General features: G+C 49.9%; 1 protein-coding gene across 13 annotated transcripts in view; it reads right to left on the bottom strand.

Moving 5' to 3' along the window:
* Positions 1-823: 823 nt before the first annotated feature.
* The window catches only part of DPYSL5 (dihydropyrimidinase like 5), an 85,840-nt gene continuing 74,204 nt past the window's right edge, over positions 824-12,459 (bottom strand). For all 13 annotated transcript variants that reach the window (XM_081484035.1, XM_081484032.1, XM_081484040.1 and 10 more), the window contains 5 exons: positions 11,242-11,383; positions 9,714-9,856; positions 7,933-8,140; positions 2,990-3,158; positions 824-1,112 (listed from right to left, as the gene is read on the bottom strand). In XM_081484035.1, the coding sequence (XP_081340161.1) occupies positions 1,027-1,112; positions 2,990-3,158; positions 7,933-8,140; positions 9,714-9,856; positions 11,242-11,383 (748 nt within the window). In that variant the 3' untranslated portion in view covers positions 824-1,026. The remainder of the gene's footprint in view (positions 1,113-2,989; positions 3,159-7,932; positions 8,141-9,713; positions 9,857-11,241; positions 11,384-12,459) is intronic.

The raw sequence follows: 12,459 nt of genomic DNA, 5'->3' as shown, positions 1-12,459 counted from the left end.
GTGTGGCGGGGGGGGGGGGGTTAGTGCTGGGAGTGACCAGGACCACACATGGGAAAGGTCACCTTGCTTCCTGAAGGTCTCTAGGGCCAGCATTCCAGGCACCCTCTCAGGATGTAGGAAACCAGGATGGGAGGGGGGGATCGGAAGACTGCAGATAGGGAGAAGGGCCCTGAGAGTCCAGTATCCCCCGCTGGCCCCTGTTCTCGGTGCCCTAGGCTATCTGGTTGGTGTCGATGCAGCATCTCTTAAGGTCCACATCTATTCCTGTTTCTATGCTATGCTAGTGACACAAAGCACCGTCAGTTTTCACAGGATGCACAAACAAGTCAAACCAAACCACTGCGCAAACAAAACGTGCAAAACGAAATCATATACACGCGCCTGGCACCAGCCTCATGCCCGCCCGGCCAGCCCTTCTGGGCCTGGGACTGCTGGAATTCGGGGAGGAGGCAGCCAGCAAAGGGCGCAGCGTGTCCCAGCCACTCCCAAACAGGGGCAGGAGTTGAATCGGGAGAAACGGGAGGTCCTGGGGCACAGCTGGGATGCGAACACCTGTCTGACTTGGGGAAAACGACCACAGGCCGAAGGGGATCAGGGAGGGGGTCCTTTTCTTTTAAAACACATCTGCTAAAGTGCTCTGGACAACTGGCGGGTTAGCCAGGGGCAGGGCACTAAGGGCGGGGGTTGCCCAAGGCCAGCAGGGGGCGGGGGCGAGGGAGGGGCGGGGCCAGGCTCTATGCAAGTGGGCTCTGTGCATAGTATGGGCTTCCTGGGCCTCAGGGAAGCCCGCCGGGGCCAAGACAGGAAAGGACTGCAGCAGGAGGAACACATCTCAAAGTGCCTGTTAGGGTTGTCTCGAAGCACAGTGAATCACGTGTCAGACAAGGGGAGGGCCCTGGGTCCCGGGGCCCCTCAGGTGGTGAGCTGCCCAGCGCGGCCTCCCCCGCCCCACCCCTGCAGCTGCGGCCTGAGGGCGTGGGGCTGGTGGCGTCGGTGCATCTTCACTTGGGGGGCTGGGCAGTGTCTTTACCAAATGCCGCTTGACCTGCCTCCGGGGGGAGCGAGGATCCGAGCCGAGGCTCGCTTTGGAACATGGTCATCTATCTGAGAACCTGGAAGAAAGGAAGTAGAGGGTGAGTTCCCCTGGGTAATAAAACCAGGTCCTCCCGTGCTTAGATCTAATTTAATCCTCAACGCAACACCATCCCATTTTACAGGTGGGAAGACTGAGGCTCAGGGAAGTTAACTTGCCCCCTGTCCCATAGTGTATGAGTATGTAGAGCCTGGACTTGAACCCAGGTCTTCCTGATACAGAGACTCCACGGTTAACTAACTGCCTTGCTACACCTGCCTTCACCACTCCCATCCCTGGAGGTACCATCTCTTGTCAAGCACCCAGACCATGGAGCCACCTGTTAGCAAGTGGGCCTTTGCACACATGACTCAGTGAGCAAGAGAGGGAAGAGGGGGCGCCGTTGTCTTGGAAAAACATAGAACAGCACCCCCAAAGGCCCCTACGTCTTGAAATCTCGAGGCTTAGAAAAGAAGTCCTGGTGCCCCAGGGAGTGCCATGGAGCATTCTTCCACCTGTCTCACAGCAGACAGGGTTTGAGGCGAGGAAAGGTGAGAGACTGCCTGGTGTCTGCTGCACCTGAGAGCGGTTCTGTCCAGTTTTGTCTCTACCCAGACTTGGGTAGGAGCAGAAGCCAGGGGCCTGAGGGGACTGGCGCCTCTGGGGCCTGGCCGCTTCTCCTGGGGCTGACCCCTGCAGGAAGGGCCAGGCCCAGGCAGCCGTGGGGAGCGACACCTCCTGGATTGGCCAGGCGGGGGCGCCCACGGACACTCCACACGGCGGACCTTTTCTGACAGCATTCGGTCCCGGCAAGGGTGGGAGTTTTAACAGTGGCCCTCAGGGTGGGGGAGAAGTTATCTCTGTAGTGAGAGTGGCTCTGAGATGGTGAGGGTGGAGAGGACCCCTCCCCCCAAAGGCCGGTCAGCAACTCAGACAGGAGCCACCTGAGCTGCTCTCAGCACACGGCTGGGCACAGAGGAAGCCCAGCGGCCAGCCGTGCCTCTTGACAGCCCTGAGTTTAGCTCTTTGCCTCTCAGGTTAGGTCGGTTTGCGGCGGTGTCTCCCCGGCCCAGGAGACGCCATGCTCTGTGCGGAGGCGTGTGGATTTAGGTCCTCTCACCCTCTGGCCCCAGCACAGAGCCTGCAGAGCATAGGCTCGGGCTGCACGCGGGCTAGTCCTGGAGGCCGCTCAGCAAGACCCGGTCCTGAGCCCTTTCACGTGGGGCTCACGCTTTCCAGCAAAGCTGCTTGCAGGTCCAGGGCATCTTATGGGCCTCTACCTGTTCTCCAGGGAGGCTTGCGGTTTATGCTCGCAATGACCTCCACCTTTAACTACCACCGAGCACCTGGGAAGCATGCAGCCATCAACAACAAAGTCTCTAAGCATAGACACACCGTATATTCTGTTTTGTATATTCTATACAGTACAACTCCTAGCAAGAAAAGAAGGTGGCAGAGGAGCAAACTAAGGTGAAGGAGGGAAGGGTATAAGGGAAACACCACATCTTTCAGAGAGGCTGGTGAGGACGGGGTGGGAAACAGGGGTGCAGACCCATGTGGCACAGTTAACCCTTCTGAGCTCTGATCATCTCTAGGGGCACCCTACGTGCAGGTCCCTCAAAATGTTTCAAGGGATGAAAACATTTGAATTTAGTAACCGTGGGGCAGCTCCAGAAGAGCCGTGGCCGGGTGGAGTGGCAGGTGCCTGTGACCGGGAGAGCCCTCCTTTCCCATCCCCAGTATTTGTGTGTTTCTAACAGGGGACTCAGCACTCATCACCGGGAAGGGGACGGGAGACAGAGGGAGGAGGTGGAGCAAGCCTCACTGCCTAGGTAGGGCTCCTGGCCCTCCGCCCGCCTCTCTCTACCCCACTGTGGTGGAGATGCAAGTGTCAGGCCAGGTAGCCCTTGCTCTTACCAGAAAGGCTGAAGCTGGATTCATGAAGGTCTCTCATGCCCCCGTGTCGGGTGACAGGCCGGGTAGGAGTGTCTGCCAGCGGTGTTCCCATCTCTTTTTTCCCAGGATGCACAATGACAGCTACATCTCCCAGGTAGGGCGTGCGGTCCACTCCCCTCACCTTTAAGGTCTAGTGATGGCAGAGAAGGAGACAAAGGGAAAAGATGATACCATCAGAGCACGGACACCATCAACCATCAGGGCCGAGACACCCCCACCACCACCACCAGCAGAGCTTCCTTGATGGCTGATGAGAGTCTAGACGCTGCCACTCTGTTCAGAACCCAAATTATTGCACGTGACAAAGCCTTCCTACATTGCTGCAGTCCTTTAATGGACCGGAACCCGGTGGTCCGGAGTCCACGATAAAAGTGAAAGAGGGAAAGAGACCAAGATTCCCTGGGTTACGCAGAAAACCAATAAAGCCCTAGGACAGGGCTTGTACCGCTTACGAAGGCACAGAGCGTCCTCTCGAGGAGGTCTTGAGAGCCTGGGCAGGAAAGTGAGCTCAGCAGGTTTCCACGCTCCAGAGAACTTAGAGAGAGAGAGAGAGAGAAAGAAAGACACGGGGACCCAAGTCTCTAGTGGAACAAGAGTGTTTTATTGAACTCCATGAGAGTATATATACTCTTTTACAAGGTAGCCTTTTCAGCGAAGATAAAGATCAAAAGACCAGACTTACAAGTTACCAAGGAAACAAGGAATAACAGAGGTCATAAAGCAAGAAGACAATCCATATCTTAAGAAAGAGGGTCGTGACTAATCACTTTCACCGTATGGAAAAGTTAATGAAGGAAATCCATGCATGCATTCCATCCCATGACCTCAGTCCTGGGAGCAGCGTGCCGCTCCACTTGTTCCTGTTACCAGGAACTGATAAAGAACAGAGGTCTCATGAGAGACAGAAAACGGCACACAGGAATCCTACTGTTAAACGTTCCCTGACACTACATCTTGAGCCCAAGGGTAAAGAATCCTTTTGTACTTCCTAAACAGGGCATATGTGTGAGAGTGTGCAGGCATGTGCATAAAGGAGATATCCACTGGCTCCCCCTTGACACTGGTGGAATGCTTTCCAAGGCAGCAGGTAGGCTTTGGAGATATTCAGCTTTAGAGAGCATTGCTCACACGAAGCAGTGGTCCTCTCACTTGCCAGGCTTTCAAGTTGTTGTTGTTGTTCAGTCGCTAAGTCATGTCTGACTCTTGGCAACCCCATGGACTGCAGCATGCCAGGCTTTCCTGTCCTCTGCTCTCTCCTGGAATTTGCTCAAATTCATTTCCATTGAGTCGGTGGTGCTATCTAAACATCTCATCCTCTGTTTCCCCTTCTCCTTTTGCCTTCAGTCTTTCCCAGCATCGGGATCTTTTCCACTGAGTAGGCTCTTCACATCAGGTGGACAAAATACTGGAGCTTTTACTGGGATGGATCTGACAACTTTGTGGGAATAGAGGCTAAATACAGCTGATTTGAAGATTAGAATCCCCCACTAGCAATAGTAGTTAATTTTGTACTCACAAAGGCAGTAGAATTAAGAACCTATATTCTGCAACCAGACTGCCTATGTTTCACCCCAGCTCTGTTACTTGGAAGCTGTGTGACCTTATGCAAGTTAGATAAACCCTCTGTGCCTGTTTTCTCATTTGTAAGACTACAGAGTTGTTATGAGATCAAATGAAATAGAACATGTAAAGCTCTGGCACATGGTGAGTGACACAAAAGTACCAGCAGTTGTTATTATTGCAGAGGTCATTTATGGGGCTTTACCATTTTAAAGGGTGGTATTGTGAGAGTAAGTGTGTTGGAGTGTGTGCATAGGTCTGAAGGAGCATCATCCATAATCTACACCCCAGGCACCCATCAGAGACAGAACCTCAATCTCCTTGCTGCTCAATGCTTATTGAAAACCTTGTTGAGAGAAACAATAGATATGGGTGATTTCTGGAATGCTCCTCAGCTTACATATTCCTTTGTATTCTCCAACAGATCTGTAGTTGAGCTCAGCCCTCAGAATGTCAAAGCTGGTCTGGAGTGTTTTAGCCTTTACCAGGCTGCACTTTGGGGTCCGGGTGGTATAGATGGGAGTACGGACCCGGTGAATCCTGGGTGAGTGACCTTGGCAGGTCCTGGAAGCCCCTGGCTTCCTGGCTTTGGATACTAGTCCCAACCCCAGGGCTGCTTTCTCCCTGAGGACCCTGCTCCGTAGGGATTGCTTATTTATAATTTGGGGGAAATGAGGTTTTCTGCATACCTGTATTCTATTGCATGCTCAGTCACTCATGTGTGTCCGACTCTTTGTGACCCCATGGCCTGTAGCCTGCCAGCCTCCTCTGTCCATGAGGTTTCCCAGGCAAGAATACCAAAATGGGTTGTCATTTCCTCCTCCAGGGGATCTTCTCCACCCAGAGATCGAACTCGTGTCTCTTCCATCTCTTGCATTTTGGTGGATTCCTTACTGCTGAGCCATTGGGGAAGCCCTGCATTCTGCTACGTAAGGGCTATACTAATTGCTAAGTCACTTCAGTCGTGTCCGACTCTGTGTGACCCCATAGACGGCAGCCCACCATGCTCCGCCATCCCTGGGATTCTCCAGGCAAGAACACTGGAGTGGGTTGCCATTTCCTTCTCTAGTGCATGAACAGGAAAAGTGAAAGTGAAGCCGCTCAGTCGTGTCCGACTCTTAGCGACCCCATGGACTGTAGCCTACCAGGCTCCTCCGTCCATTTTCAGGGATTTTCCAGGCAAGAGTACTGGAGTGGGGTGCCATTGCCTTCTCTGTAAGGGCTACACTGGAGAACAGGAAATAGAGATGGCTTTTTCTTGAGGGCCTTACTTTGTTAGTATAATAAGTGCTTTGGATAAAGGGACTCTGAGTTAAATTTATGTCAGCCCTAGAAGCTGGGCTCTTTCACTGTGGCTGGCCCTCAGAGCAGCACAAATTGATATCTGTCTGACATTTTTGTGAGGTTGGCTTTTAGAAGGGCTTCAAATTCTTTCTCTGCCCTCTTTTGACCCTATTTCCTGACTAAAATGTCCTTTTTTGGGAAAGTCACAGAACTGTTGACAGTTTTTTTTTTTAATTGAGATATAATTCACATACCATAAAACTCGCCATTTAAAAGTATACAGTATATTGTGGTTAGTGTAATTCACAAGGTTGTGCCACCATCACCAATGTGTAAATTCAAAATATCTTCATCACCCCTCAAAAATCCCCATACTCATGAGCTATCACTCCCTTTCTCTCAACCAACCCTAAGCAACCACTAGTCTATTTTCTGTCTATGGATTTACTTCTTCTGGACATTTCCAACAAATGGAATCATAATATGTGGTCTTTTGTGACTGGATTCTTTCACTTAGCATAATGTTTCTAAGGTTCATGCATGTTGTATATAGCATATATTAGCACTCCATTCCATTTCATGGCTGAATAATATTCCACTGTATGGCTGTATTAACACCATATTTTGTTTATTCAATAGTTGATGGGCATTTGAGTTGTTCCCACTTTTTGGCTATTACAAAAAAATCCTACTATCAACATTCATGGATAAGATTTTTTGTAGACATATATTTTCTTTTCTCTTGAGTATATCCATACCCAAGAAAGGAAGTGCTGAGTCATTTTGGCAACTCTATAACTTTTTGGTAATTGCCAAATTGTTTTCCAAAGTGGCTGCACCATTTTACATTGATTTTACAGTGAATGAGCATTCTAATTTCTCTACATCATCACTGACACTTTTTCCATTTTCTTATTTTAAATCATTGCCACCCTCTGTCAGATAATCTTGTGTGTGAACGGATCGCTTTTCCATCTCTTTCTGGCACGTCCTCCAGAGGTGGGGCTGAGGCCTCCTGCCATTGTCCCTATCTGGGAAGCATAGTGAAGATGGGACCCTTCACCTACCTGAGAGATCCTGAGTCTGCTTTCAGATTGAATACTGGGATAATACAGTCTTGCTTTGTTTGGGTAGTCCAAGTCTGCTCCCCGACAGAAGACCTGGATTGAGGCTGGGGCTCCTAGGCCATTGGTCATGGTGTTGCTAAGAACACCCACCATTTCTGGAAAGAATCTGGAAATAGCTAGGCAGCAGCATTTTGAATCATGATGATAGTACTTTCTGCCAGAGGGGAAACTGCATGATGCTTCCACCTGTCAATTTGTCAGACTTGTTCTTTTCTGATGATTTGGGTCCTCCATCACAAGGCCAGGGCTGCTATTGGTTCCCAGCACCTGGAGTTGTCAGGAAGGCCAGGGCAGCCCTCAAAGATAAGGCTGGACAGTCAATCCCGGAGCAGTGAGGGAAGAGCCAGTTCTTTTGGGTGAAACTCTCCCCAGCATTCGGTATCCCTGGCGATGAGGAAGGAGCCTCAAGCTTCACTGAACACCCAGGGTGCTAATGGAATCCAAGGACTGGATGAAATTCTCAAGATAAGACCTCAGGCTACCCCCACATGGCTGTGAGCTATTTCAGACCTGCCCTGACCCCTTCAGTGTTGGAGACTCAGCAAAGCCCACCCGCTCCACAGCAGACACAAGACAATTGTGGGGAGTTTTGGGAAAGAGGATCTCCAGTGCAAATATGATAACCCCGGCTAAGCCAGGAGCCCCCTGCCCCGAGGGACCACAAGAAGCCTGGGTATCAGGAGTAGCTGTGAGCACCTCATAGTGTCCCCAGATCCAAGGGACTTGGGGACCCTTCCCAATAAATTTTACTCTGTTACAGGCACTCCTTTTCTACTATTTTGATTGTTCCCAAAGTGACTATTCAGGCAATAGGATTCTGGTGGAAAAAACAAAGTGAGATCATCTTTGAGATTTATAATAGTCACATAAGAAGTCACCAACAAGGGTCTTCAACCCCTTCCCACATGTATTCTCCCCTCTCCCTCACCATACCTTTTCCCTCTGGACCAGCTTCTTGTAGACAGTGTCTGGGAAGGATCGCAGGGGACAGAACTTGCCGGTACCCTCAGCACACATGAAGACACCATTCTCGTACACGACCCGGCCTCGGCTGATGGTGACCAGTGGGACGCCGTGGCAACGCATGTTCTCGTACAGGTTGAAGTCTCCTCCCTGCACCTGGGTGCTGGCAGAGATGGTCCTGGTGGGAAGGCAGTGGCGGGAGAGAACGCTATGAGAGGAGGTAAAGATGTCACAGCTCAATGGAAGGGAAGGTGCTCAGGGGAAGAGGTGATGATGCTCAGTGGAAAGGAAGGACTCCCGAAGGCTAGAATGAATTACGTCACCACAAATTTATCTGTTGAAGTCCCTGTCCCCAGTACCTCAGAAGGTGACTATATTCGGAGATAAGACCTTTAAAGAACTAAAGTAAAATGAGGTCATACAGGTGGGCCCTAATCCAATCAAATGGGTGTCTTTATAAGAGGAAATAGAGATGCCAGAAGTGCACACACAGAGGAAGTGCTATGTAGAGACACAGGGAAGAGATGACCTCTACATACCAAGGGCCTCAGAATGAAATCAGCTCTGCTGACACCTTGATCTTGGACTTCTAGCTTCCAGGACTGTGAGAAAATGAATTTCTATTGTTCAAGCCTCCTGTCTGTGGTATTTTGTTATGGGAGCACCCTAGCTGACTAACCTACCGGGCTACACTCTAGGGGTCTTTCTGTCAACAGCGATCACCAACAGCCACACCCACAAGAGCAACAGGGACCAGCCCCAGGCTGGATGCAGAATCTGACTTCTTAAGTCCCCTAATGGAGAAGCAGGGCAGGGATCTGTGCAAGGGGCTGGGTGGTGGTGCACAGGGAGAACTTTTTCTGCAGTTCAACATTTTACCTTCAAAATCCCAGCACATTTTTGTCTTGTTCACTGTTAGCTTGTGCATCTAGAAAAGTGCTTGGCAAATGGTAGCACTTAACAGATATTTGTTGAGTGACTGAATGAAGTTTAGTATTAAAAAACAATTCCCATCTCCCCTGGTCAAATCTCGGAGTAAAGATGATGCCCTGTATCCTGCGGCTTGATAATTCCTAACACATTTCATTTATTCACTCAAGTTGTATTCATAAATGCTGTGGGTGTCAAGCGCTGTGTGCTCGAGAGAATGCACACCCTCAACGAGGGAAGCAGAGGGTTGGTGCAAGAGTCTGGAACTGAGTGTCAGGACATCTGTCTGGTTCAGCCTCTTATTAGGTATGTGATATGGGGAGTCCCTCTACTCTCTGCTCTTAGTTTCTTCAGTGAGTGATACTCGCTCAATTGTGTCTGACTCTTTGTGATCCCATGGACTGTAGCTCACCAGACTCCTCTGTTCATGGAATTCTCCAGGCAAGAATACTAGAGTGGGTTGCCATTTCCTTCTCCAAGTTTTTTCAATAGTAAAATGGAAGTAAGAACTCCAGCCTTGAGTGCTTCTCAGGGCTGTGAGATTAGAAAATGAGATCATTGATGTGATGCAGCTGTGAAAAACTGTAAAGTGCTGTGCACATGGAGCTTGCCCTGTGGCAAGCCTTCAGACCTTCTTGTTCACTGTTGCATCCCTAGTGCTTGGACCATGGCAAACCCTCAAGTATTTGTTGAATTGAACACATCTCAGGGACATCCTGCTCTATGCTAGAAGTAGGGCAAAGATGATGCTTTGAAGTTCTATAACACAAGGTCCTTAAAAACCCCATTCCCCAGCCCTGGAGACAAGTATCAGGCTTTACTTGGTGGCTTCGGGGTCCCACACCACCACGTCAGCATCAGCTCCAGGGATGATGCGGCCCTTTCGGGGATACAGGTTGAGAATCTTGGCTGCGTTGGAACTGGTAACGGCCACAAAACGGTTCTCATCCATCTTTCCTCCAACCTGAAACATGGCCAAAGGGTCAGGTCAACCAAGGTCCTGTGTGTGTGCCTCACACCCCTTGTCACCCTTGTGCACTTTTAGTTGGTCCGAGCAATAGTGCCGAGAAGGACAATGCCATGGGCATCATCTCGGATGAGACAATCTGCATGGCATGGTTTCCACGAGCTCATTTCCTCCTCTCTCCTTCTAGTAACGGTGGTGGGTGGGCCCTTCTTCCAAATGGTGGCTTTCTTGGGGCAAATCTACCTCCTGTTTGTAAAACCAGATCTACTCATGTGCTCACTATGGATAAGTTGGGAGCTTTCCGAGATCCACGAAGGGGCATATATTCTGTGCTGGAAAGGCATGTTATAGCCCCACCCACAAGTGCACCGTGGACCTTCTTCAAAGGGGATTCCTAGGACTTCCCTGGTGGTCTAGGGGTTAAGAATCGCCTTCCAATGCAGGGGACATGAGTTTGATCCCTGGTTGGGGAACTAAGATCCCACATGCTGCTGAGCAAATAAGCCTGTGCACCCCAACTAGAGAGAAACATGTGAGCCACAATGAAAGATCCCATGTGCCGCAACTAAGACTTGGCAAAGCCAAATAAATAAATAAATTTTAAAAAGGGATTCCTGAGCTGCCTCAGGGTCTTCCCTGAGCTGGTGGCTTAGCCTTGTGTATTTCAAATTTCTTCGGGCTCTTCCCCTAAAACTGCATGTAATCTGTGACAGGTCAAGACCAAACTACTTATTCTTCAGGAGCAGAACAAGTGGTATTCAAATGAAGTTCTAGTCTCTGTCTTTACTATTGGACAAAAGATACCAAGATCCTTAAGAAAGTTCATATCCCCTGGCCCAGAAATCCATTTCTAAGAATCTGTCCTCAGGAAACAATTAGAAATGCTGACATACACTCATGAACAAAGAAATTCTGTGCAGTGTTATTGGTAAGTGCAAAAATTTGAAGCAGTTGAAAAGTTCCAAACATCAAGGAGGCCATAACTGAGTATGGTGCTTCCATGGGAGGAAATCTTGTTTAGTTATTAACAAAGACGTTTTTAAAGAACTTTCACTGATATAGGAAGACACTCAAAATACACTATTACATGAAAAAAAAAGATAAACCCAGTAATTAAAATAATGTATGCTGCATGCATAGAGCTTGGGAAGAAATATATCAAAATATTAATAATTTCTCAGTATGGAATTACGTTTTTTTCCTAGTACTTTCCAGTATTTTCCAAATTGTCATGCTAGGACTTCTTACTTTTCCAATCAGGAAAATAGAAAAGACCTTTTCTCTTTTGTTTTTGAGTGAAATGGGAGCTGTGGTTGACCCAGCCCTCGTAAGTGTGAAAATTCTTCTGCGGCCCAGCGCCAGGTGGGGTCCTGGGAACGTACCACGCCTCTCTCCCAGATGACGCTCATGCGGTCCTGAACCCCGGTCACACCATGTGGGATCTTGGTGAAGTCCTCCTTGCCCATAGCTTTCTGCTTTGTGGTGAAAGGCCGGTGATCTGATGCCACAATGTTCAAAGTATCACTGGGTAAAGAGAAGGACATGACCAGTAAGGGGAGGGGAGGTCAGGGTCCCAGAGGGTGAGGACAGTGACAGGGAAAAAGCCTTCGCTTGGGAACCCAGCAAAGCTGGTTTCAGTCTCTGCTCTGATACTTCAGAGCTGTATGACCTCTAATGAGTTAATCTGTGAGAACCTCAGTTTACACATCTACAAGATGGGAATATGTGCTGACCATGGCACAGAATGCCAGGGTCATAGAAGACATTGAGAGTAGTCTTTGGGATGTTGATTTTAAGAGTTAAGAGAACGAACAGAGAAAAATTGAACTTAAGAGTTTAAAGTGAGAGGATGGAGGTAGTTTTACTTCCCCAGAAACATATACGAACTCCCTCTCATCTCCCTGCTCAACCCCCACCAGGCCCTGCTGGCAACAAGCACGTGCTTGGTGAAATACTCAAGCTCCATGTTAAGCTTTGTTTGGAGGTGGGGCTCTCCTGGCCCAGCCGGGAGGAGGATGGACAAGATAGAAGAGAAGTCTGGCTTGATGAGCCAGCAATGACATGGCAGTGGGTCATGGCCGCTGCCATCCGTGAGCACGGTTCTCAGATGGTTGCCAAGGCTGTGGTGGGTGAGGCATGGCCGGGCTCTTGAGGGGCTCCTGGGCCAGCTCAGAACTCGGGGCGGAGAATTACGTCAGTGAGAGTTCACACGGTGGCAGACCCTCTGCCTGAGAAGGCAGGCAGATGGCTGGCCCATGTTCAGAGATCTCTGTAGGCCTCAGAGGTGGTGAGGGGCAGCGGGGAGGGACGCCTCCATTGCCCAGGCCAGGACAGCCTCAGGAGGAAACAAGAGGGCAGGGAGGGGCCTGGCTGGAAATTGGGGGCCTGGTGGGAGAGGGGACGGCTCAGCGGGGGCCCTGGAGGCTAGTTTAACTTGTGAGAGTTACCAAGCCATGTGCCTGCATGTGGGCCAACCAAGATGCGATCCTCAGAGGGGGATCTTTGAGCAGAAGGCATTATTTGGCTTGGTGAGGAGGCATATTCTTAAGGCTCTCAGATGTTCAGGGTCAGGCTGCACATGGGGCTGCCTCCACTGGGGG

Source organism: Giraffa tippelskirchi, chromosome 4 (assembly GCF_054371585.1).
Source record: "Giraffa tippelskirchi isolate mGirTip1 chromosome 4, T2T-mGirTip1v1.2.pri, whole genome shotgun sequence".
In the NCBI taxonomy this organism is placed as follows: Eukaryota; Metazoa; Chordata; class Mammalia; order Artiodactyla; family Giraffidae; genus Giraffa; species Giraffa tippelskirchi.
Note: the sequence above shows the minus strand (reverse complement) of the source record. Positions and strands in the feature narration are given on the sequence as shown.